The sequence below is a fragment of the Mustela putorius genome, unplaced genomic scaffold (assembly GCF_011764305.1).
Source record: "Mustela putorius furo isolate JIRA1106 unplaced genomic scaffold, ASM1176430v1.1 tig00003853_pilon_pilon_pilon, whole genome shotgun sequence".
In the NCBI taxonomy this organism is placed as follows: domain Eukaryota; kingdom Metazoa; phylum Chordata; class Mammalia; order Carnivora; family Mustelidae; genus Mustela; species Mustela putorius.
Genome location: NW_025422005.1, coordinates 10,718,340 through 10,743,102, shown reverse-complemented (window position 1 = coordinate 10,743,102; position 24,763 = coordinate 10,718,340). Strand labels below are relative to the sequence as shown.

Below are 24,763 nucleotides of genomic sequence, written 5' to 3'. Positions count from 1 at the left end.
CCTGCATCGGGCCCCACGCTGAGCATGGAGTTGGCTTGTCCTACTTTTAAAGATCTGGTGAACCTCAACCTGCCCCAACCTACGATTTAGAATGTGCCTGCGTGAAATAGAGCTGCCTTCATTATGTTTTGGATCTCCTTGATGTGGGAGCAAACTTTTAATAGTAATGAGATTATGTGGGGGTTTGCCTTCTTAAAAAACAACTTTCCATATATGTGAAAACCAGATACGGTTTTGGTTTGCATTATTCAGGTGGGCTGTGTCTATCAAACTCCCCGGTTACTTACCCCTTTGGCTGATGCAGGCACAGCACTCAGGAGGCTGGGGAGGTTCCATGACACAGTTGGGGAATCCTGGTTCACCTATTGCGTCTTATTTTTTTTTTTTAAGATTTTATTTATTTTATTGGAGAAAGAGAGAGAGCATAAGCATGGGGAGAAGCAGGGTCCCTGCTGAGCAGGGAGCCCAACATGGGACTGGATCCCGGGACCCCAGGGATCATGAATTGAGCTGAAGGCTGATGCTTAAGGCCAACACTTAACCAACTGAGCCACCCAGGCAACACACCTATTGCATCTTCTAGAAGGGGAACAGATTGCCCAATTCTTGTTGCTGGGTTATACTCAGGCAGAGCTCAGGAAATGCTGCCCTCATGGGTGAGCCCTTTTAACACTTCTTGGGCTGATTTTCTCACAGGTTCTTGGGGTTTAAGACAGGATGAGAGCCCATGACGCTCCGTTCTCTGCCTCTATTTCTGGGCCCTGCCTGTAGACATAGCTGTCGATCTGCTAACCCCTGAGATGCATAGCGGGGGCTGTCTTTTACTTGAACTTGTTCCTGGCTGCTGGACTTGAGGAAAGGAACCTATTCAGAAGTGAAGCAGGGGAGGAGGAGAGGCGGGGATAGCCCATGAGCCCTGATGGTGAACCTTCCAGGAACAGTTGCCAGGAACAGTTGCCTGTTTGTTAGGGGGAATTCTTTCTTTTTTCTTTCTTTCTTTTTTTTTTTCAAGAGGAACACTTAACATTTCTTTCTTTTTTTTTTTTTTAAAGATTTTATTTATTTATTTGACAGACAGAGATCACAAGTAGGCAGAGCAGCAGGCAGAGAGAGAGGAGGAAGCAGGCTCCCTGCTGAGCAGAGAGCCCCATGTGGGGCTCTAACCCAGGACCTTGAGATCATGACCTGAGCCCAAGACAGAGGCTTTAACCTGCTGAGCCACCCAGGTGCCCCAGGGAGAATCATTTCTGAATGACCCTGAATACTGTGCCCCAAGCATAGATTTGGGCAGAAGGAAACAGTCTGGACTGGTTACATATTACAGCATTTGGTCATGTGGAAAGAATGATCTTCAGGAAAAATCACACCCTCCGCAAAGGATTTTTACAGAGGCATGGTGAGCCAGAGCCAACTCTGACAATATTCCAGCGGCAAGGGAGTGAGGCAGACTTAGTCACCATTGACTTATGTTTCTCTTCTTCCTCCCACAGAGACTTGTGTAACTATCTCTCAGGGAGGGGCCCAGTAATATTAAGAAAAACAACAGCACTTGGAAGAAGAGTGGGGGAGAAATGGGAAAGGGTTGGGAGGACCTTTTGGGTTTGTGGGGCCAGTATGGAGTGGACAAGGAGAGGCATTCCAGAGCCTCGCAGAGCTGGGTGGTCCCTGAAGCCTGAGATGCTGGGGAGGAATTAGGGAGGCTGTCAGAGATAACGTTGACTCATAAACCGCACCACTCACTTAGCACTTTATAAATACCTGCGTACTAATTAATCATCACAAACGCTCCAAAAGCATCAGGAAACCCTTGATGGATTGAGAAAGATACACTGAGGTCAAGGTTCAGGAACAGCCCAAATACTCATTTGAGTGATTGGGAGGAGTGAGAGCAGGGAATCGGGTCACAGCCTGGTTGGTCTCAGGGTCTTTCTTGCCTCCTACAAAGTCTGGAAGCTGTATACAGGACACACTGTGGGGTCGGGACTGGGAGGGCATTTGAAACAGGTGCTCCCGGGGCTGCGGAGGACAGGGGCATCGGACACCAGCTGTGGGTAGACCCATTTGTAGGTCATTAGGACCCAACCTGTCTATCTGTAGAGCTTTCTTTTTGTGGTTATCTCGGATGTGATCGATCTATTTGAAAACCAAGATCGTCTTTCAGAATAGTTACGGATGCCCAGCTGCGCAGGCTGGGAAAAAACACACAAACAAACGGAACAGGTTTCCTGCTTCTGTGAAACCCCAGGCCGTTCAGTGTCCACCTTGAACACCGGACAGGCCTTCGTGTTAACCCTATTTCAAACTCTCAAAATATGCGTGTGTGTTTTGTGGCTTATACTCTGGCAATGCTGCAAGCCTAGTGTCCTCCTGGACCCTTCTCAAAGATGGTAATTGTATGGGCTGCTGATTTTGACTTTCGTCCTACTTTGGTGAAAACTTTGTGAATCTGCATCCAGGCAGCCAAGATGTATTTATCACGTATTTTGGGAATGGGGCTCTGGTCCTGGACTTCTTCTGGTCAAGGGCTAAGACGGAGGGGCGGGAGGAGCAGCACTAGCCAGTTTGAGATTTGCTGGACCCCATGCTGGGGGACAGAGAAAGGACAGCTGTCATAGCTAGTCTGTAGCACTTACTACCAACGCTGGGACTCAGCACTTACTACAACCCAGTGAAGCTCTTCATAAAATATCGAAAACCCCTTTTCCCCTTCCTACTCCTGAGACAACTTCCTGGAGGAAAGGACCTGTCTGTCCGGGTCCACTTTGGCTCCTTAGTACCCAGGGTCGTCCAGGGTCCAAGGTACTGCTGGAGAAATCCTTGTGGAATGAATGCATGATGGTCTGCGCTGCCCAAGGGCTCGGGATGGACTAGGTATTTTCTCAGTGGCCCCTCTCGAGCATCTGGTGGCCCATTTTTAGGTCTCAAGGTCACTGCCAAGAAAGAGAAGCTGCTAAAATGACACCTCTTTGCACCGACATGACTCAACACAGAAGTTAACAGGAGCTCTTAAAAACAAGGCTCTCGAGTGTCTGTCCCCTACTCTGCTGAGGACAGCATCAGCGGTATCAGATAGGAATTGGGGCCAGGCGACCTGCTGGTTCTTGGGCATCAGTGTGGCTTGGAGGTCATTTAGCGGGTCTCTGCTCAGCAGACAAGGTGGAAGAAACAAATTGGAAGGGACCGATCAGCACAGCGTGGGACCACTGCAGGGACACCGAGGATTTGGGAAACTGGGGAGGGGAATTGTGAAGTTAGCACCGTGCAGAGGAAAGCTGGCAACGGCAACTGAGAGCGAGAGAGCGAGAGAGAGAGAGAGAGAGAGAGAGAGCACAGTAGTTAGGGCAGGGACACCAGACCTAACATATCAACTGAGGGAAGCAGGGGAGTCTCTCAAGAAGGGGCCGGGAAACCCAGACGCCTGGAGCAAGGGCTGTGTCCTGAACATGTGGTTCTTTCAGTTTCGGTCCTGCAGAAGGCAGGCTTTCTGGCCTCACCAGCAAAACTCCTTTCTATCTAGCTGCAGGGTACTGGTGGCGAAAGGTGATGTGGTTTTGCCTTTAGGAACTGGGATTGAAAATCCCAGTGAGGTGACCTTCGGTAAGTTACTTGACCCTTCTAGCCTCCCTTGTTCTGTCTGTAAAATGACAGGATATATCTCCTCCCACGGTCCTTGAGACGATAAAAGGAGAAAATTTGTGTAAAGTGTTTAGTGTTGTGTGTGGTGCATAGCAAAGCTCAAAATGCTTTCCGTGATGGTGATGATGATGGTGTGACTTCCTGGGAGCCAGGTGGCAGGCAATAGCCGTACAGATCTTAATAATCTGGTGTCGGTGAGCGTTGAACAGAGAGACTAGCAAATCTGGCCCATTGACACCTTTCCCTTAAAGATTTTGTTTAGCATATGGTGCTGGATCTCATGACCCTGAAATTCGGACCTGAGCCACAATCAAGAGTTGGATGTTTGACTGACTGAGCCACCCAGGCGCCCCACCACTGTCATTATAAATAAAGTTTTATTAAGACACAGCCATGCTCATTTCTTTAGATATTATGCTACAGTGCCAGACTTGAGTAGCGGTGACAGAGATCCCATGGTCCCTGAGGTGAATGAATGGCTCTTTATAAGAAAATGGTTTTTACTCTCTGGCCCTTTGTAGAAAAAGTGTGCCAATCCTATCCTCATCGATAACCAGCTGGCTTCTGGATTTCCCAGAGGAAAGTGATCCAGTAGAGAAGTTAAGAGTAAGAAGTCTGAGTTCTGACGCTCTTGCTCGTGGGCAAGTTCCTTACCTACTCATCGCTTTCACAGGTGACGCAGGAGTGATACACAGAGTGAGGGCGAAGTGGGATCATGTCTGGACTGTGCTTGGCATAGTGGGTATTTGATGTTCGGCAAGGACACTATAAAAAGTTTGCTATTATTAACTATCAAACTTCAACCGTTGAGAGGGACAAAGAAACTTCCTGAAGAGGGTCACTGCTGCATGCAGCGCTCTCTACAGAATGCCCAGCAGTAATCCCTTAGAAAGCCCAAAAGGCGGATGTGAGCATCAAAGGTGAACTCTCCCACGCAACATACCCAGTGAATTAATGAATCCAGCTCCTTTCCAGGAAAGCAGCAGATCGGAACATGAAAGCAGAGCAGAGGTCAAGGCCATGAGGTCCAGCACAGTATCATTAGTCTTTGGCACATAGTAGGTATCTGGTATTTGTTGCCTGAATGAATGGCTGGTTCATTCATGGTTCATTATGGTTCAAACCATAAAAGTGATTTTTCAGTCAGAAAGAGAAATTAAGAAAACAAACCATTTATAACTGCAGCAAAAACAATAAAATACCTAGGAATACATGTAACCAAAGAAGTGAGAGACCTATATTCTGAAAACTATAAAACACCAAAGAAAGAAATTGAAGATGACGCAAAGCTATTCCATGCTCACGGACGGGAAGAACACATATTGTTAAAATGTCCGTGTTTCCCAAAACACTCTACAGATTCGACGCAGTCCCTATCAAAATACCAACAGCATTTTTCACAAAACTAGGACAAATAATACTAAAATTTTCATGGAACCATAGAAGACCCCTAAAAGCCAAAGCAATCTTAAGAAAAATAAAGCTAGAGGTAACCCAATCCCAGATTTCAGACCATATTACAAAGCTGTAGTAATCAAAACAGTGTGTTGCTGGCACAAAAAACAGACCCATAATCAACAGAATAGACTAGACTAGAGAGCCCAGAAATAAATCCACAATTAAATGGTCAATTGATCTATGTCAAAAAAGCAAGAATATCCAAAGGGAAAAGATAATCTCTTCAATAAATGGTGCTGGGAAAACCAGACAGCTACATGCCAAAGAATGAAACTGGACCACCATTTAACACCTGACACAAAAGTAACTCAAAATGAAATAAAGACCTAAATGTGAGACCTGAAACCATAAAAATCTTAGAAGAGGGCACAGCCAATAATTTCTCTGACATCTGCCATAGTAACATCTTTCTAGATACATCTCCAGAGGCAAGGAAACAGAAGCAAAAGTGAATTATGGGGACTACATCAAAATAAAAAGCTTCTGCACAGTGGAGGAACCAATCAACAGAACAAAAAGGCAACCTACTGGTTGGGAAAAGATATTTGCAAACGACCCATCATTTAAAGGGTTAGTATCCAAAATATGTAAAGAATTCATACAACTCAACACCAACCAACCAACAAACAAAAAACCCTATAAAATTAAAAAATGCAGAGGACCCGAGCAGACATTTTTCCAAAGAAGACATAGAGTTGACTAACAGACCCTTAAAAAGGTGCTCAAATCACTCATCCTCAGGGAAATGCAAATCAAAACCAAAATGAGATATCACTTGACACCTGTTTGAATGAATAAAATAAAACAAGGCAAGAAATGATAAATATTGGTGAGGAGGAAAAGGAACCTTGGTACGCCATTGGTGAGAATGCAAACTGGTGCAGCTGCTGTGGAAAACAGTAAAATCCAAAAATTCCACTACTGAGTACCTACCCCAAGGAAATGAAGACACTAGTTAAAAAAATATTAGTACTCCTATGTTTATTGCAGCATTATTTATAATAGCCGAGATATAGAACAACCTAAGAGTTCATCAATAGACAAATGGATGAGAAAGATGTGGTATGTGTATAAACAATGGAATATTATGCAGCCGTGAAAAGGATGAGACCATGCCGTTTGAGACAACATGGATGGACCTAGAGGGTGTTATGCTAAGTGAAATAAGTCAGACTGAGAAAGAAAAAAAAAACATATGATTTCACTCAATAGTGGAGCCTAAAAACAAACAAATGAATAAAAAAAAACAAAAATCCCAAATAAACACAGAACCCCCCCCCAAAGAAAACAAAAAAAGCAGAATCAGCCTTATAAATACAGAGAACAAGCTGACGGTTGGCAGAGGGAAGTGGGTGGGAGGTTCAACAAGATGGCGGAAAGGGATGGCGGAAGGGGAGTGAGAGATCCAGGCATCCACTTATGGACTGGATAAGTCGTGGGAATAAAAGGCACAGCATAGGGAGTACAGTCACTGATAAGGTAATAGTGACGTATGGCGACAGGTGGCGGCTACACTTGCAGCGAACACAGGCATAATGGATAGACCTGTCACATCAGTATGTTGTACACCTGAGATTGATCTAACATGATGTGCCAGCTATACTAAAAAAATGTGATTCATCAGCCAAAGGTCACCTCTGAGTTCTATGATGATAGACCAGAGTCAGCCAGAAGATTAAAATTTCTGCCTCCGTTATCTTAGGGTCTTAGGAATGAAGTCATGTGCTACAGAGAGAGGACATTCAAAAACAGGAGCTTTCAAAGTCTTCCCGCCACAGGGTGCAGGCAGAGGCGTTGTGGTGGGTTCCTGGGGAGCAAAAGGCTTAAAAACAAAACCAGGCATGTAAGGCCACGAATTAGCCCCAAAAAACCTGGGACACTGAGCACACGGGTGCAGGCAGCACATCTTGATGGGAATGAGGCCAAGGCTGCCTTCACCCTGTGCCCCACCTCCTGCTTCAGGACAGCCTCAGCTCAAAGAGGAATTCATTAGCATTAGCAGGTTTTGGGTTTCCTCTCATCGTTAGTGTATTGCTTTCATTCCTAAGACCCAGAAAAATTGGAAACCACTCTGGCTTACCAGGAGCACACTTTGGAATGCAGATCTGGAAGCTATTTTTTTCTGCAGACACTCATGACTCTGGTTTTCACAACAGCAGGCATTGGCATCTGTGCCAAGCTGCTAGAGAAGGGCATCTTATCTGCAAAGTCACGAATCCAAGAATCCAAATAGGCCACCATTGGCAAAGGTGGAAGGAAGTTGTTTGTCTTAGCTTCTTGGGGAATCCGAAGATTGGGAGGCCTTGGGGGCCGTAGGTACCTTGTTGTACCTTGATACCAACTCAGGGAAAAGGTTGCCGGCAGGTTTGCAAAACTACCCGGAGAGGCAGTGTCTTAGTAAAGGCCATTTTGGTGGCAAATAACAGAAAGTCAAACCAGTGGAAGTGAAAAGGGGGCATGTATGGGGAGGGAAAGCCGTTTTCTGACTGTCCTGAGCTCTTCAACTGTGCTTGTCCTTTGATTCTTTAAGCTTTCTCATTTCCTTTGAATAAACTGCCTTTCTGCCGAAGTGAGCCACAGGAGGTTTCTGTTACTTGCAACTGAAGAATCTTGAGTGGTACAAAGTGTCCTAGTGGAACCCAGGGGCCGGCACTGAAACTGGCCTTCCCAAAGAAAGAAACTAGGAAGCAGAAAGTCCTCGGGAATCCAGCTAACTCATCTGTGTCGCTTGGAAAGGCTTCTGCTTCCAATAACAGAAAACGGACCGTGGATAGATTGTAAAAATTTGGAATCCTTCCCAAAATGTCTCTGGCCGCGTGATTTGCTTTGTTGATGGGATATCAACAAACACAAGGCAGGGTCTGCCTTTGGCTCAGGTCATGATCCCAGAGTTCTGGGATCGAGCCCCGCATCGGGCTCCCTGCTCAGCGGGGAGCCTGTTTCTCCCTCTCCCACTCCCCCTGCTTGTGTTCCCTCTCTCACTGTGTTTCTCTCTGTCAAATAAATAAATAAAATCTTAAAACAAACAAGCGCGAGATTGAGAGACTTGGTAAGTGTCTGTGGGTTGGGGCTTGTTCTCTCCTGCTGCTCTTGGGCACCTGAGCAGACCGCCCTGGGAAGGAGCCTGGTCTAGCCTGCTCCGTGATGAGAGGTCATGCTTCCCAGAGACAGACTGTCCCAGCTGAGGCCTCTCTAGGCCAGGATTCCTCATTCTTGGTACTACTTACATTCCAGATCACATGAGTTTTTGCTGTGGGGAGCGTATTCTGTGCATGCTGGTCTCTATCCATGAGATGATCGTAGTACCCCACCCCCCAAGTTGTGACAACCAAAACTGTGACTGGACATTGTCGAGTGTCTCCTGGGAGGCAAAACTGTCCCCGGTTGAGAACCGCTGCCTTAACCCAACTTGCTTACCAGTGACTGGGCACGCAAAGGCGGCCACCTTAAACCATCCGGCCCCAGCCAAGCCAGCCCAGACCAGTACAAGTGCCGTGGGATCATGAGAAATACTAAATATTTGTCATCTTGCATCACTTGCATGTTACCAGGTCATTTTGAGGGCTTTGTTCCATAGCATAAACAGGTACACCTGGCTACAGTGGGTTAAGCAGGGGTTTTTACACAGTAAGAAGTACAGAGGGAGGCATTTCAGGGATGCTGCCAGACAGCCGCCAGGTCTTTCATGTCTTTAGTTCCATCGGTGCCTGGGGAATGCTGAAGACGGCTGCCCCAGCTCCAAGCCCGAGCTCCTGGCGTGAAATAGGAGTCTGGTCAAAGGACAAAGGGCAAAGTACTTTCTCCTACTGTTGAAGACTTGCTTTCTTCTTCCTCCTTTTCTTCTTCTTGGTCTTAAAGATGTTATTTATTCATTTATTTTAATCTTTTTTTTTTTTTTTTTAACAGAGATCACAAGTAGGCAGAGATGCAGACAGAGAGAGAGGAGGAAGAAGGCTCCCCGCTGAGCAGAGAGCCCGATGTGGGGCTCGATCCGGGGACCCTGGGATCATGACCTGAGCCGAAGGCAGAGGCTTTAACCCACTGAGCCACCCAGGTGCCCCTATTCATTTCTTTTAGAGAGAGAGAGAGATTGAGAGTGCGAGTGTGGGGAGGGGGAAGGACAAGGCGAGGGAGGGGGAAAGAATCGTAAGCAGACTCTGTGCTGGGCACGGGAGCTTAATGTCAGAATTCTGAGACCATGACCTGAGCTGAAGCCAAGAGATGGGCACTTAACGCACCGAACCACCCAGGTGCTCCAAGACTTGCCTTCTAGTAACAGAAGGTAATCCCTCCCCCCATCTTCGCCTCCATGTCACTGGCGGGAACCGAGTAACGTGGCCAGCTCTAGCGGCAGGGAAGGCCGGGCAATCAAGGCGTTTAGGCGTCAGTCCATACAGTAGAGGAAGGTGCTGACTAAGGGGCTTGTAGTGTGTGCTGCACCGTTCTCTGGGAATCCCGGTCTCTTGTCTTTCTTGTGCAGTATCTACCCCCCGCTTCTCTTTCTGAAGACTGGCTTTTGTTTCTCCAGCACACACGTGCGGGAACCGGCCACCCCAGCCCTGGAACCGCATCAGGACTCTCAGCTTCAGGACCACCAAATACCTGCGTGGCATCCTAGTGGCAACCTTTCAAACGCCAAGGGCGAAGACGCTAATTAGCCCAGCTTGAGTTAGAAGAGGAAGCTGATTGGTCTGGTTTGGGTTGGGTATGTACTGCTCAGCCAATCAGGTGTGGTCAAGAGAGCAGCATGAGGTAGGGCAAACCGGATTGGTGGAGTAGGTGGTGGCGTATTCTCAGGGGAAAGGGGGCGTGGCTGAGGAGACAGCGTTAAAACGATACACCCAGTGGGAGGAGCGGTGAGAAGAAATTGCCATCATGGGTTATAACATTAATAGGATAAAAATGGACACGTCCGGAGCACCTGGGTGGCTCAGTGGGTTAAGCCTCTGCCTTTGGCTCAGGTCGTGATCTCAGGATCCTGGGATCGAGCCCGGCACTGGGCTTTCTGCTCAGCAGGGAAGCTGCTTGCCACCCCACTCCCTCCCCCAGTCTTCCTCTCTGCCTACTTGTGAGCCCCGTCTGTCAAATAAATAAAACATTTTTTAAAAATTGACATGTCCTTGGAAGATGTAGAATATAGTGGAGTAACATGGGCATTGTATTTGACTTATCCAAATGCAAAAATACAACAAAAACCCACCTTTCCCACATGATTTGGCTTTCAAACATGAGCCACTTACCTGAATGGCTGCCTACCTAAGTGATCTCTTCCGGTGCTGGAGAAAAACTTGCGGTTTTGGACTTTGGGGATATGGTATGGTATAGGTAATACCATGATGTTCTTTATATTTTCCAGGATTTTCAAAAGTATTTTTTTAAAAGATTTTATTTATTTATTTGACAGACAGAGATCACAAGTAGGCAGAGGCAGACATAGAGAGAGGAAGGGAAGTCTCTCCCCACTGAGCAGAGACTCCAATGCAGGGCTCGATCCCAGGACCCTGGGATCATGACCTGAGCCGAAGACAGAGAGGCTTTAACCCACTGAGCCACCCAGGCGCCCCTCAAGAGTATTTTTAAGGTCAGGTAATGCTCACTTTCCCCACTGACTTTAGATCTCAGCCCTGTGTAAAATGTACCTTCAATGAGATATCACATCAAGAACTTTTCCTATTTCCTTCTAGTTTTAATCAGTATAAAGCATCCATTTGGTTTTAAAATAGCAAAATAGGTTTATTGCGGCTTTTTAAAAATAAAAAAGCAATGGTATTCATGACTTTTGGGTCTTCCTCCTATTTCATTCGGCAGTCCTGGCCACACCAGAAAGGCAGGAAGTGGACAGGTGGACGGGGTGAGCGCAGAACATGGGGGAGAGGAGGAGGAGGGTCTCTACAAACACCGTGAGGAAAGGGCGTGCCCACCTGGACAGCGCGTTTCCTTCCGGGCCTGGGTACTTGGGTCCGGCCTCCTCGGGAGGCTGTCATTGCTCCCCGCGTGCAGTCAAATGGGCAGGAGGCGATGGGAGTCCGAAACTGGGTTCGGGACCCAGTTTTGAATTTAGTAGCTGCCTGATTTTAGACAGGCAGTTTAACCTTTCTGGGCCTTATCTTCTTCCTCTGTAAAATGGGGATCAGAATACTATGAACCTCCCAGGGTCTGGGGGAGGATTAGGGGAGAAGCATTTTGAAGACTGCAGAGTGCCACATAAATGTCAGTCATTATTACGGAAGCGATAAGAGGACTAGGTGTGCTAAATTTATTATAATAAACTTAGATATAAATGTGCTCCACCACGGCCTCGGCCTCACCCCGAGGTTGCCGTTCCATCCGGCGGCCCCAGGACACGTCTCGGGTTTTGCCAGTGGTGGGTTTCTTGCAGCTCCGCGGGGGTGGATGTGTGGGTATGCCACAGCTCAGGTGTGACGCCACATCATCGTGTCTACCAGGCCTGGGAGCCTGGGCTTCAACCGTACATTCTTCATATGCCTGAGGATGTAAACATCCGTGAGTCAGTCTAAAAAGAACCCCTATCCCTGCATGCTCCGTGATACAGCATTGTGCGAACACCAGTCTAGGTCTAGCAACATGCTAGGATAACCACCTTTAAAGTCCTATGAAAGCGGCTTAGAATTTTGACACGCGAGAGTCACACACGTGACTCACGGAGGATCACGCAGGGCGGGACAGGATGACGTTTCTAGTTCCTGTCGCCAGGCTTAGGAAACAGAAGGCTCTGGCTGGATTTGCTAGATGAGTCTCTCTTGGGCATCTCCCTCACTTGGTCCATCTTTGGGGCGGCTTTTCTGGTTCCAACCTTCAATGAGCAAGAAGAAACAAATGCACAAACTCTATAATTGTGGCAGGATCCCAAAATGGTCCACTCGGATAGTTTTTTTTTTTTTTTTACTCAAAATAAAATGTTTGCTGTAAAAAAGAAATTATATATATGTGTAATTATAGAGAGAGAGAAGGAGGGAAGGGGAAGAGAGAGAAAAATGCGTAAAAAGAAGCTAAAATGATCCACAATGACCACTATCACCCAAAGGTAAGCACGCTGCCAGATACACAAATAAGTTTCCCTTTTTACATTTTTGTGCTTTTGAAAGCAGGCGCTTCTTATGATGGGTGTATTCATTGTGACAGAGTATCTTTCTCCTGGAAAGCTCTTACTGAGCGTGTCTTCCGTCTAGGCCTTTTCTGAGCACCGCCCCTCCTCCCGGCTGCCCCCCACCCCCCATGTGATGCTGCCCCTGGTCTCAAGTGATTGGATGCTTGGCACAGGCTGTGCTTTGCAGATGATCGCGCCCAGGACTTGGGGTTACAGGCTCTGAGATGCTACTGGGTCCCTGGGCGGGTCCTTTAAATGGCGGGATGGTGAGGTCATCTCTTCCAGTGAGATCACTGGAGAGAGAAGAGATGAGCAGGTGCAGGGAGACCCAGAGAGGGTATATGGTGTGTGAGCTTGTGCGTGCGCGTGCGTGTGAGGGAAGGGATGCCTGGGACCGTGGGCTTACCAGTTCTCTTTAGAGGCGGGACCGCTTTCAATCCTTTGTTTTCATGAGCCAGGGGCTCCTGTACCCCCTCTAAAAGCGGCCCTCCCTGTTTCTGAGCCGGTTTCCCTTAGTTGCAGCTCAAAAGAGTCTCCCTCTCACACGTGCCCATACTGTTCATGGGATCATAACTCGCAGGTTTCTTTCCAGCAGGCTCCAGATCCAGCCCGACTTCCTGCAAGTGTCAGACTCCAGTCACAGAGTCTCTTACCCCTGGGGGTACCCCTGGGGGTGGTGGAGAGGGCTAGTGGGTTGCCAAGTTTGAGCTCAGCCATTTACTGCATGACTCTTAGTTTCCTCATCTGCCAAACAGGGACCAGAATATCCACCCTGACTTCCTCAGGGGCCCAGAGAAGATTCTGGGTAGATTTTATTTTATTTATTTTTTTAAAAGATTTTATTTATTTGTGTGTGAGAGCGAGCGAGCGAGCGCACAAGCAAGGGGAGCGGCAGGCAGACGGGGAAGCAGGCTCCCACTGAGCAGGGAGCCCGATGCGGGGCTCGATCCCGGGACCCTGGGGATCATGACCTGAACCCAAGGCAGACACTTAACGGACTGAGCCTCCCAGGCCTCCCTCTGGGTGGATTTTAGAGGAAGGGACTGCCAGGACTGCCTCTTGAGCCCTTTTCACTCAGAAAGTATAAAAATCACCTTCTGAGGCCTGTGCCAGCAGCTGACAGGGGGCCTTGAATGTGCTTTGAGACTGTGTCCAAAATCATTTGAGGGTGAGAAGGGCTAGCTTCTCTACACGAGCCTGCGAAATCAATCTTGGTTGGAGTGCCCAGTGAACATGAAAACAGACAGCGAAGGCCAAAAAACCTCCCCCAAATCACCCTTCCTTCATATGCCTTTTTATTCGATTTTCCATAAAAGGGCTGGCTACGGATGACTCCCAAATTCCAGTGCCCTGACCGGGGGAGAAGCCGGCCTTCAGAGCTGGAGCCAGGGGGTTGGTTAAAAATAAAGAGTATCCAAGCCCAACACCCTGAGCCCCCAGGTCTGCCAGGAGCATGGGGTGGGGCGTGGAGGTCACAGAGGGCAGAGCGATGACTGGGAAGAGGAGGACGCGGGGGGCGTGTCAGGGGCAGGGCTGGGAAATCCCGCAGCTAGGGAGCTGAACAGGGGCCAAAGGGGAGTGCCAAGCCTTCGGTTTCTGCGTCTGGGAGCCACACGCCTCACCCTTGGAATGGAAGGGCAGGGATGGGGCGCCTGGGGGGCCCAGTCTCAGGTTGTGATCCCGGGGTCCTGGGATGCAGTTCCGCACTGGGATCCCCGCTCAGGAGGGAGTCTGCTTCTGCCTCTCCCTCTGCCCCTCCTCACCACTCGGGCTCTCTCGGGCTCACTTTTTCTCTCTCAAATAAACAAATTAGATCTTAAAAAAAAAGAAAGGTCAGGGATAGAAACTGGGTCATTACGCGTGACACCCAGGTGGGAATGGACTCAGGAAGCGCCAGAGAGGCTGCTTCCGGGTACTGCGGGGTCCAGAGAGGCCCCACCCAGCCTCAGGGCTTGGTTTAAGCCGCTCCTTCCGGGGAGGCCTCTGGACCGAGTGTGTCCCTGTGAGATCGGCTCCTGAGCGCAGGCAGCTGACCTTTGGTCCCAAAGCATCGTGTGCGATGATTAATTCATTACTGTATTTACTGGAAAAAAAAAATGCCCAATAATGGAAGCTAGAAAGGCAGGGCATTTTCCGTGTCTCTCCTCTGATTTAAGCCCGCATTGCTCCCCCTTGTTCTCATTATTGTCCCAAACTAAGGAGCCTCCTCAGACTCCCATTTCCTGTTGCTCCCGTCCCTATTAAATTTTGACAGATACGTATGCTTTGCACATTACAAAAATTATTTTCGTCCTCTCAGGGCGGATCCTGCCCCCACTGAGAATCCCTGATTGAACCCAACGCTGGGACAGTACCCACCATGTTGCAGGCGCTCAGTCACTGTTCCTGGAATGAATGAGGGCTGGGACAGGCCCGGTTTTGTCCGCTCCTCCTTCCCCCGCCCATGGCCGGTGGCATGGACTAGGCAGCCAACAAATACAGGTTAACTACAAGATGTCCTCTTCAGCATACAACACCCCCAAACCACTATAAACTCCTTTTAGCTGCCTTAGAAATCAATATACAATCACTGAATGGCATTAGGAAGGACAGAAAACAGAGACCCAGAGCCTTTCACGGAGGGAGGAGGCTTGCCAGGCATGGAGACTTTCTCTGAGAGGGCAACAGTGAAAAGCAGATTTTACGTGTCCTGTCTTCTCCAAGGGGCTCATGGCGACCGCGATCCTCTAAAGACTCCAGGGACACTGTAGAGGAAGGGGAAGCCGAAGCCGCACTGGGTCAGGACCATGAAGACCCTTCCGTACCGAGGAGATCCTAGTTACCAACCCTCTCAGCGGTTCCTTCCTGCTCCCGGCTCAACCCTACTGGGTGGGTAAGTGACAAACCTGTCACTCATTCCCACCTGGCAGGCTGGCGAAGGTCTCTGAGCTAGGGGAGCCCTTAGGACCCTCTCTCCTCCACATCCTGCTCTGGGTGGTCACCACCTCCCCGAATTAGAAAAAGAATGTTGGCTGAGAAGAGGTTTCTATTTTCCCAACATGTCCCTTACCGAGAATATCTTCAGGGTTTTTTTACTGATAATTTTGTAGTCTCAGAATTATCGTGACCTTTTTATCTAATGCGAATGTGGCTCCTGCTTCTTATTTCCCTGCCGTGTGGTTGGCTCTCGAGCCTCCTGAGCGCTCACCTCCACTTTCTGCGACTTGGGAATGCGGTTGGGCCAATTCCAGCTCCAGGGCTGGACTGTGAATGGCAGAGTTTCAATATGTTTAACATTTCAGAGTCTTGATTCCCAGCTCTTAAAAAGAGAATGTTGTATGGATCCTTCCTTGCAATTCAAGAGACAAGGCGCCTGAAATGTATCAGGTTTATTAACCAGAGGGCGGCAGGATTACCTGCCTAAAGGAGGGGAGGCAGGGCTCACCTGGGTATTCAGATCGGCAACGAGTTCCAGCTCTCCTACCTAGCTGTGCGGCTCTGGACGAGGAACGAGAAGTCTTTGAGTTTCAGACACCTCCTCTGCTAATGGGGGACTAACACAATGCGTACCCCTAGTACTGTTGTGAAGACTGAGAAGCGCTGGTGCCTGGCCGTACGTACTAAACGCTCAGTGCGTAACGGCGGGTGTGTGTGGGGGTCTTATTGTCAACCCGGGTTTCCCGCGGAAGTCCTACTGCTTCCTTTCTCCTCCTGGCTCACCTGGGGACTTGAATTCTGCATCTTGCTCTTCACCGTCTCTACAAACATTCGTCTCTTGAACACAGAAAGAATATTGACAACGTTTAGCTTGTTTTCTTCTTTCCCTTTTGCATCAGAGGAAAGTGGTTCCCCCGCCCCCTCCACTTTCAGATGTTGCCCATTTGGATGGACTGTTGGGCCTTCCTAGGGGTGGGGCATGGGGTGAGCATGTGCCTCTGAGGAAGGAGGCCTGGCTTTCCCGTGGCCACACCGTCCTGCTGGGCTCCAGAGGATTCTGAGAGGGGGAGCCTTGTCAAGCAAGGTTCCCTGGAGGATGACTGCCATCCTCCTGGGGGGCAAGTCAGCTTTGGGTAGAAGCAGAGCCTTCTAGATCAGGGGAGGGGATGAAGACGTGGGTTTCTACCTAGGATCCCAGCGGCCCGGGCATGAGGAAGCCGCAGTGGCTGACCTCCCTGTGAGGGGCTGCGGGCGCCTGCTGGGGAGTCAAGTCTCCTGGCGAATCTGGAGCTCGCCCTTCCCCTGGGGTTTCATGACTGCTGCTGAGCCTGGTCTCCTTAAGACCCTGCACCTCAGGACAGTTCGCTGAGAAAGGAGCGTGTCCTAGGCGCTGGGCACCCGACAGAGCGTGCGAGCTGGGGCCTCCCTCGCAGACCTACACTCCAGTAGGTGCTGGGGCAGGGGTGTGGGGAAGGGGGTGTCTCTCAGAGAGTCCTGAGCCCCGCGGGAGGCTCCAGCCAGATGCCTACAGGGGCTGGGGAACTAACAGCCATGGGTGGAGTGAGCTGGGCGGGGCGGGCGGCAAACCCACAAGCCCAGGGCCTTTCTAAGGGGCCTGGAGATGGCGGCGGTGGGACTGCGGGCCTAGAAGCCCCAGATCTTCAAAATTGCACAGAGAAGCCAGAAATCTATTTTGTGAAAGTGCCCTAATTAGAAATGTTACTTAAAAAAAAGACCCCCCCCCCCAAAAAAAAACCCATGATCCAAATGAAACGCCTCTGTGGGCTGCCATTCTGTGACATCTGCTTCGGAGCCTGCCTCCTTGGCTTCCAGTGGGGGCTCCGTCAGAGCGGCGGGCCGACTTGCCAGATGAAACACAGGGTGCCCCGTCAAACTTGACTTTCAGAGTGCAAAGGGATCATCTTTTTAGTCCAAGTACGTCTCATGCAGTATTTGGGGTATACTTATACTAAATAACTATTTGTTGTTTATCTGAAATTCCAGTTTAACTGGGCGTCTGGTTTTGTTTTCTCGCCCCTAGATCTGGCAAGTCTACGGGGTATTCACAAAAGTAATGGAGGAAGTGTGCAGGGAGACCCCAGCTCGCCATCTTTCGGAGAGGGCATGGGTACTTGGAAGTCTCTTCCATTCCCAGAAAAAGGGTGCCAAGTTGCCCTTAAAGCAACTGTCTAAGAAGGCTCAGGGGCTGTATTTAACTGAGTCGCCCTCTGGCCTGCAGCCACTCAGCATTTATCACAGGCTCCACCGAGAGGAGCTAAGCTTAGAAGACAGTCACCAACCAAATTCCCAGGTAGCTGTAAAGCAGGGATTTTTAAGCCAGCAGCCTCCCTTCCTTTTTTCCATCCCCACCCCCAGCAGAACGCTTTAAGCAAAACCCCATGAGGAACTTGGCGTATGAAGCAGGTAAAGGAGAACTTTTCTGGGGGAAACAAGAACAATGTTATGTTGGGGGGTAAAGTGGGGGGATGCGGAGAATCACTCTCTTCTATGGCACCCAGGGGCTCTAGGGAACCCCAGTTTGAGCACTGCTCCAAAATGTTTTCCTTGGATTGAGTCTAGCCAGTGGATGGCTGGACACTGAAGGGCAGATCCTGGCCCCCCTGGACACCTGCTTTTCCTGAACTTTCCTGAACTCACTGGGCTATAATGACATCAGTCTGCCTCAAGAACTGTCCTCAGACATGGCCCCGCCAACATGACACCGTTCTTCTCAGGGATGTTGTTCCTTATATCATAGACTGTCCTCTCTAGGGGAAAATCCACCCTTATTCTAAGAACACTTCTGAGCATTGCCTCTGTGTAGCTCACGGACACCGCGAGCTCGGGGTCTGTGCATTCCAGCTCCCACTGGCTGCCGAAAAGCCCAGTCAAGTGCAGCCTCCCCCTTGGCAGGTAAGAAGGTGGTTCGAGTTGGCACCTTCCTCCTCACTCCCGGCTCTATTTTGTGCCCACTTTCCTCCCCTTCTTGCACCAACTTATTTCATCCTAAGGGCAGAGGGCTTCCTGGGACTCCCCACTCCTCTCTTCTTTTCTTATGACCTGGCTCCAAGTCCCCGGGTCACTTAGTGCTCAGGGAGCTTGCTCTGTCAAAACCACACTTGACCTTCCCCAGGCCTTACCTCCAGATAGTGGGCTGGAGGCCTGCCTGTGTCTCAGGTCCATTTGCTCAGCCTGCAGGCAAGGGAGGGGCAGGTGTGGGGGAAGGGGAGGGGGTGGAGGTGTGTGGCACAGCACAAGGGGCTCGTACCCCCACCAGGTTCTACGCTGTGAACATGCTGTATCTACCTTGTGTCGCTGTGAGAGCAGAAGACCTCTCCATACCTGCCTCTCTTTCTCTTTGAAGGAACAGTTGCAAGGCGTTGATTCTTTTGCATTTCTCTGTTCGTGATCCTCTAAACGTTCCTGAGTGAAAACAGCAGGTGAGCAAGAGAGCATTCAATGTGTCTGGTCCTGTTCCATTCTGGGACGCACCTCCGAGGTTTCTGGGAGACCCTGGGGCTCACTGGAGTTGCGGCAGTGAATGAAGGGTGGGAAGGGCCCCCAACCCCTATCCACCCGCAGTACCGCCCTAACCACGTTTTACTTTCTCGTCTTCGCCTGGGCCAAAGGGTACCACCCCTACCCCTGCCTACCCCGGTCCCCACACTACACGCGACCTACCGATTTCTAGTTCTTGGTCAAAATCAAGCAAGTGACACTGAGCTAATCTGGGTCTTGAGGATGCCTGGGCCCAAGACAGTTTTGGAGGATCCTGATTTAAATAAGATAGTGATGACATCGATGACGCATGTTGAGTAGTTCTGTGTGCTAAGGACCTCGTATCCACTCTCCCCTTCGAGCGAACGCACTAAGCGGGATGCCGCCTTTACTCCCACCTTCCAGATGAAGGATCCGAGCTAATTAAGCACAAGGAAGGTCCAGCCCCACCAACGTTTTGGCCACGCCCCTTGGCCAGGATCTGATTGGCTGTAGGCTTGATTGGCAGGAGAACTGAGGAGCTTCCGCAGCCAGACTCCAGCCTTTCTCACACTTGAAGCCCTAATAAAGGGCCGGGAAGGGGTTTGCGTGCTTCCAAATGGCAACTTCTGTGCATTTAAAAATTTCCTCTTGAAAATTCCAGCTTTAACCCCTTCATAAAAAGGATCTGAGCTTTTCTTGGCCGTGGCCCTGGCTGTATTCACCAGTCGTAAAGGAGTTTCGCAGAAGAGCCGCTGGCTCCAGGCGGCCAGGGAGAGGGCCTTGGGGTCTGTGGCCAGTGTCTGGGGCAGGAAGCTCTCGGACAGAAATGCGTCCGAAATTGTTTCTCTCCCCCATAGTAACCATGCTTGCTAGCACTGGGATCTGTCGACATTATGTCACTTAACCCTCTCCATCCAGTTGTTATCGTTTTTTGGCGGTGGTTGTCCCGGACTCTGAGATCCAAGGGTCACTCCGGGCCAGAGGTAGGGCTTAAACCCTCTTTGTCAGACTCCCGGACTCCCGAGGCTGCCTCTGAACTGAGAGTCACAGCTGCCTTATCTAGTGATGTGGGAAGTGGAGGAGACTGAGCACCGCCTGGGCCACTGTCATTGTCCCCCTGTCGCATGGAGGGAGCTCGAGTTCAGAGTGGGTGAACGGCAAGGTTCTCTGGGAATGCCCAGCCCTGAAGCTGTCATATCAAGGCTCACCGCCACAGCCAAAGGTATGAGCATGGAAGTGTGATTCCAGCAAGTTCAGCTTGGTGAAGAGATGTTCAAACATGCAAACTAAAAACTGTATCTTACTTTGAAAAACATTTTTTTTTTTTTTGAGGGTACTGGTTTGGAGCTCAAAGGGAGTAATTTCATTACGTAGAGGTTCAACCACAGCTTCTCTATGAATGGGTGAACTTTTATACATGAGACTGGAAACATTGGGGGTCCTTGTGAAAATGTTGGGCGTAAAACTTAAAAAGGAGTCCTATTTTCCTTGAACTTCCATTTAAAGGACGGCTATACTCCTTGGCAGGAACTGCGGCCAAGACAGACGTATACAAGTTCCCTCTCGAATCCAGATGTATACAAGTCCCCTTTATGGGTTTTTATTTCCCGACACACAGGAATTTCTGACAACGTATTAATAACAAACCTTAAGTTCGAACCCAAGCGCTGGAATGAAAAGTGGAGGGTGAAGGGGGGGCTCCCAGAAAGGGACGCGCAGAGAGCACCAGGTGTGGAGAAGCCCCTGGAGCTGGGGAGGGCACGTGGCGCGGAGGTAGTCCCCTTTCTGTTGCGGGGTAGCGAGGTGACGCTGCTCTCTGCCAGCCTCTCTGAATGGGCGGCTGGGCGCCAGCATCCCTCGAAGGGTCCATGGGAGAGATGAAGCGTGCAGTGTGGGGCAGGTGCCCGCCACTCGGGAAGTGCTAGTGAACGGTGCCATCAGCGCGGCCGTGATTGTGGCTATAGTTTTCGTAATGTTTCCCTAAACTGTGAAGTCCCTGAATTTGAATGTTCCCAGCTCCAGCTCTTCTGGGGACACAGAGGCAGGTTCAACTTGGCCATTTAGACCCTCCCGCACAGAAGGATGTCTAGTGTCCGACAGGCTGGCAAGGCCCTTGCATTGTGTATGAATGAGGCAGCTCATGAATAATGCATGCAGAGCCTGATTATGTAAATCCTCAGGTTTCCTTACATTTTTAGCCAGCACATGACAATGGCCTTTTTTGGGCCCTTTGCTGTCCCATTCTGTGGTCTGGTGTTTCGCCTTTGGGGACTAGCCTGCCAAGTCCTGGGGAGGACCGGGATGGGGAGGGAGACTGAGGAAGGGGTGACCTCTCCAGAGTGCACATCAAAGGAAAAGTCAGAGCTCTGTCACTGGCCCAGCTCTCCCTGACTTTGCGTGGCGTGAAAGGAAATTGTCCTTGCCTGAAGCCTGTGATGTTTAATTCAGAGCCATGGATGCTAGGAACCCCGCTTCTGGGGCTCCCTGAGAGCAGGGTGGCTGCTTTCATTTCCAGGGCTATAGGCCAGGGAGCCTGTTGTCTGGAGGGTTTGCAGGATAGAGGAGGGCAACTTCCTGCAAGGAACTGATCTAACCGGAGCCTCCTGGTTGTGGGGGAGGGCATCCTTCTAGAGCCTTCTGCGGCTTGGCCTCCTTAGAGCTTATACAGGCAACACACACATAAACATGCACACATGCAAACGCACATACAAACATACACACAGAAACACACAGCGCATATGCGTGCACACTTCTATACTCTTGCCCACACGCCAGCACGCATGCACAAATACACAGCCCTGAGTCAGGAAAACCAACATTTACAAGAAGAATGGAGAGAGGCCAGCAGAGAACACAGGAACTAGGGTCAGAGGTCCCGGGGCTGGGTCTAGCTCCGCTTACCAGCTACAATGTGAATTTGGGCAAGTCTCTTAACTTTCCGAGGCTCGGTTTCCTCATCTGTAAAAGGGGGGTCCTCAGAGCAACCCGGCCAAGCTACCAAGGCATTAGTAACCCCGACTGGGGCTGCAAGGCCCGGGCGCCCATGCCTCTGCATGGTCATGAGACGGCGACTGTGGTCATTTTCCTTGTTTGCCTGATCTTAGCCTTGACACCTGCTCTACCTCTGGCAAGAGTTAAGAATGAGGGAGAGTCTGGTTGGGAAATGGGTGCAGGAGTGAGGGCTCCTGGGTATAACCTGCAGAGAAGACAGGAGAGCCACTCTGCCGACCACCGAGCCGGCCCAGGTCTGCTGGGGCACTTCCAAAGCGTTTGTTTGGGGGCAGGTCATGGTGCCTGGTTGTCAGCCACGACTCTCCTGGGTCTGAGGCAAAGCCTGCCCCGGCCACCACAAGGGCAGGCCTCTGGCCACGTGGAGGACAGCAGCGTCCACCTGCCAGGGCCAAGCCCTGGGCTGATGCTTTAGAGGCAGCACAAGTGTCCCTCAGCTTCTGAAACCACATGGCCCGTGAGTTCACACTGCAAGAGCTTGGACAGGGAGGGTGCCTGCCTCGTGAGCAGCCTTCCCAACAACCCTGCAAGGCAGGTGCCCTCAGCTCCAGTTCCTGGTGAGGAAGCAAGGCTCAGAGAGGGGAATGGATTTGCACGAAGCCACAGGGTTAGCGAGTGGGGGGATGTGAACCCAGGACTGACTCTCCTGTGCCGTGTGAGAGAGGAGATAACAAGGCAAGGGGTGGAGGTGGCTTGGGCGGGATCATCAGCCTGAGTCTCGAATCTTGGTTTCTCAAGGCGATGTTTCTACCCAGTTCATGCTGCGAGACAGATCTCTCCTCCTCCTGTCTTTCCTCTGGGGTTCTCAGAGCCCGGAACACATACCCGCCCATGCCTCTGGTACACACACTCTGACTCTCCTTTGCAACTTGGTGTAGGAGTCACCACTTGGAAAGCACGCGTGGAGTGCTCTGGGCTGGATGGGTGCCCGCCTCTGGGTGCCGTAGCCTGAGCACCCGTTAGGCAGGGACTTTCAATCCTTAAATCATCCTGAAGTCAGCTCTTTACCTGTCTGTTCTGCACTAAAGGATCTGGTCTTCAAGGACATCCATCCATCATCCCCCCATCCTCCATCCAAACATCCGATATTTACTGGATGCCACCTACGTTCCCAGCGCTCAGAACAGTGAACCCAAATCTTAATTCACAGATCTCTTGTTCATCTATGTATCCCTACCACCTGGAAGAACCTAAAAGTTCAAACAATAGCTACGATTTAAAAAGATACAGATGAGCTAGATTGTGAGTTTCAGAGAGGTTGAGGAACCCACCTGGGGTGACACAGTAAGTGGTAGAGCTAGGATCTGACGCTAGGTGCATCTGAGATGCTAAAGCCATTCTGTCGTCTCCCTTTGCCTTAGTAGATGCGTTCTGTGCTGCCCGCACCCCCTGGGCCCTCCCTTCGCTGTTTCTAAAGGGAGCCAAGGGGCCGCAGCCTCTGAGGTTCGGCCCCAGGCCAGGAGCCCTCACCTTCTGCTGCCGGATGGCCCTGTTGATCCGCTTCTCCTGGTGCAGCTGGTGCTCCGTGCGCTGTAGAGCCTCCTTCAGCAGAGCCTTCTCCTCCGCCTCCTTGTAGATGCTGTCCTCCAGCTTTGCCATCTGCGACTGGTACATCTGCACGGACACTTTGCTCTGCCTGAGCGCACGGGACAGACACAGTTGGTTTTCCCCTCCTCTTTCTCAACCGTGTCCCCAACCTGGGAGGGTCTCAGAACGCTTCTGTCTGCGGCTAACTTGGTGGCTTCATGGCGAGCAGATGTGGGGCGTAGATAGTAGAACGAATAGCCCACTGGGTACCTAGTGTAGCAGGAGGGTATGCTGCCAGACCCCCCCCATTTCCCAGGGAGGGCACAGGGGAACTGCGGCCACTGGAATAGGGCGAGCTGTGGAAAGTACCTAAGGGGAGCCCTAAGTCGAGATTCATAAGAGGTGCAGCTCGTTTGTAGAGACAGAACGAACACTGAGCACCTTGGCCGCCGCTTTCTCATGGACAGACTTGCCTCTGTCGGGCCCTAGTCATCGCCCCCCGCACCCCCAGCCTCTGCTCCCCTCCCCCAAGTCCTCTGCCTGCCCCGGACCTCTGTCTGTCCCTGCCCCGAGGTTCAGCCGTGAGAACGGACAGTTGGCCCTTTTTGCGCGGTCACCGGCAGTACCTGAGCTGTTCAATGTCTTTCTCGTATCCTCTCAAAAGCTCCTCTTTTCTCTCCAGCCGGTTCTTGAGTTGGGTGATCTTATCGAACACCAGATCGAGGTCCCTTTGTCGGAGCTGGTTGACTCTCTCTCTCTCTTTGGCGGAGAGGTATTTCATGGATATGTGACCGGACATGTCCTTGATGTTCATCAGACTCCCGAGGGTCTTGCTCATGTCCATGTACTGTAAGGAAAGCGTCGGCTGGTAAAGGGCCTGGCCCAAGGCTGCTGGTGGCTGCTTTGAGGAAGCCAACATCTAATTCTGTGTTGTTCATTCTCTACAACTGCCGAGAACACAGCTGTGCTTGGAAGCCAGAGCCGCTGGGCTTTGCAGTAAGTCTTTCATTTACTCCACATCCCTTTACTCTATGCCTTTTTGAGAACCAGGAGGAAAAGCGACAGCAGGCGTAAACATTCATTCTAACTGCCTAGTTTTTCAAGGAATTGGACTATGCCACGTCTGACCCATGCTGGGAGAGTAGATAGGTCTTGCGGAGCTATTATTACAACTAAATACACGTGTGAGACTGCTGTTTAGTTATACTCTCCGGAGGTTAACGGTGACTGCGGGGGACCCAGCTTGGGACAGGAGGGGACGGTGCTGTAGGTACCTACCAGCTTTTCACTGAGATCTAAAGCCTCAGCCACATCCATTTTCCCTGACTTTTCCATGGGTGGGATGGCTGAGTTGATGGCTGAGTTGGCAAGGCCACTCTGAGGCTGAAATGAAAAAGAGGTGAAACTCCCTTGGCAAGCCATTGTGAATGTCTCTATCCTGGAGCTAAAACACCGTGGTTACCAAAGAATGACTCGAGAGAGCTGATTTTCGTTTCACTTCCTGACCAGCCCGTCTGATTCCTCTGTCAACTGCTTTCTGGTAACTGTGCTCCCACCCTCAGAGCGGGACTCTCACTTGCCTTGTTCTCTGGTTCCTTACTGTCTGTCTTCCCTCTGGACCAGCAGCTC

At 50.5% G+C, this 24,763-nt stretch overlaps 1 protein-coding gene across 9 annotated transcripts in view; it reads right to left on the bottom strand.

The window, feature by feature from the left end:
• Window positions 1-10,801: 10,801 nt before the first annotated feature.
• FHAD1 (forkhead associated phosphopeptide binding domain 1) overlaps window positions 10,802-24,763 on the bottom strand; it is a 135,853-nt gene continuing 121,891 nt past the window's right edge. For 5 of the 9 annotated variants that reach the window (XM_013048800.2, XM_045063789.1, XM_045063792.1 and 2 more), the window contains 6 exons: window positions 24,413-24,517; window positions 23,761-23,981; window positions 23,078-23,243; window positions 18,461-18,541; window positions 15,902-15,955; window positions 10,802-11,908 (listed from right to left, as the gene is read on the bottom strand). In XM_013048800.2, coding sequence (XP_012904254.2) covers window positions 11,792-11,908; window positions 15,902-15,955; window positions 18,461-18,541; window positions 23,078-23,243; window positions 23,761-23,981; window positions 24,413-24,517 — 744 coding nt within the window. In that variant the 3' untranslated portion in view covers window positions 10,802-11,791. The remainder of the gene's footprint in view (window positions 11,909-15,901; window positions 15,956-18,460; window positions 18,542-23,077; window positions 23,244-23,760; window positions 23,982-24,412; window positions 24,518-24,763) is intronic. The other 4 variants (XR_006601672.1, XM_045063790.1, XM_045063791.1 and 1 more) reach the window with 4 other exon arrangements.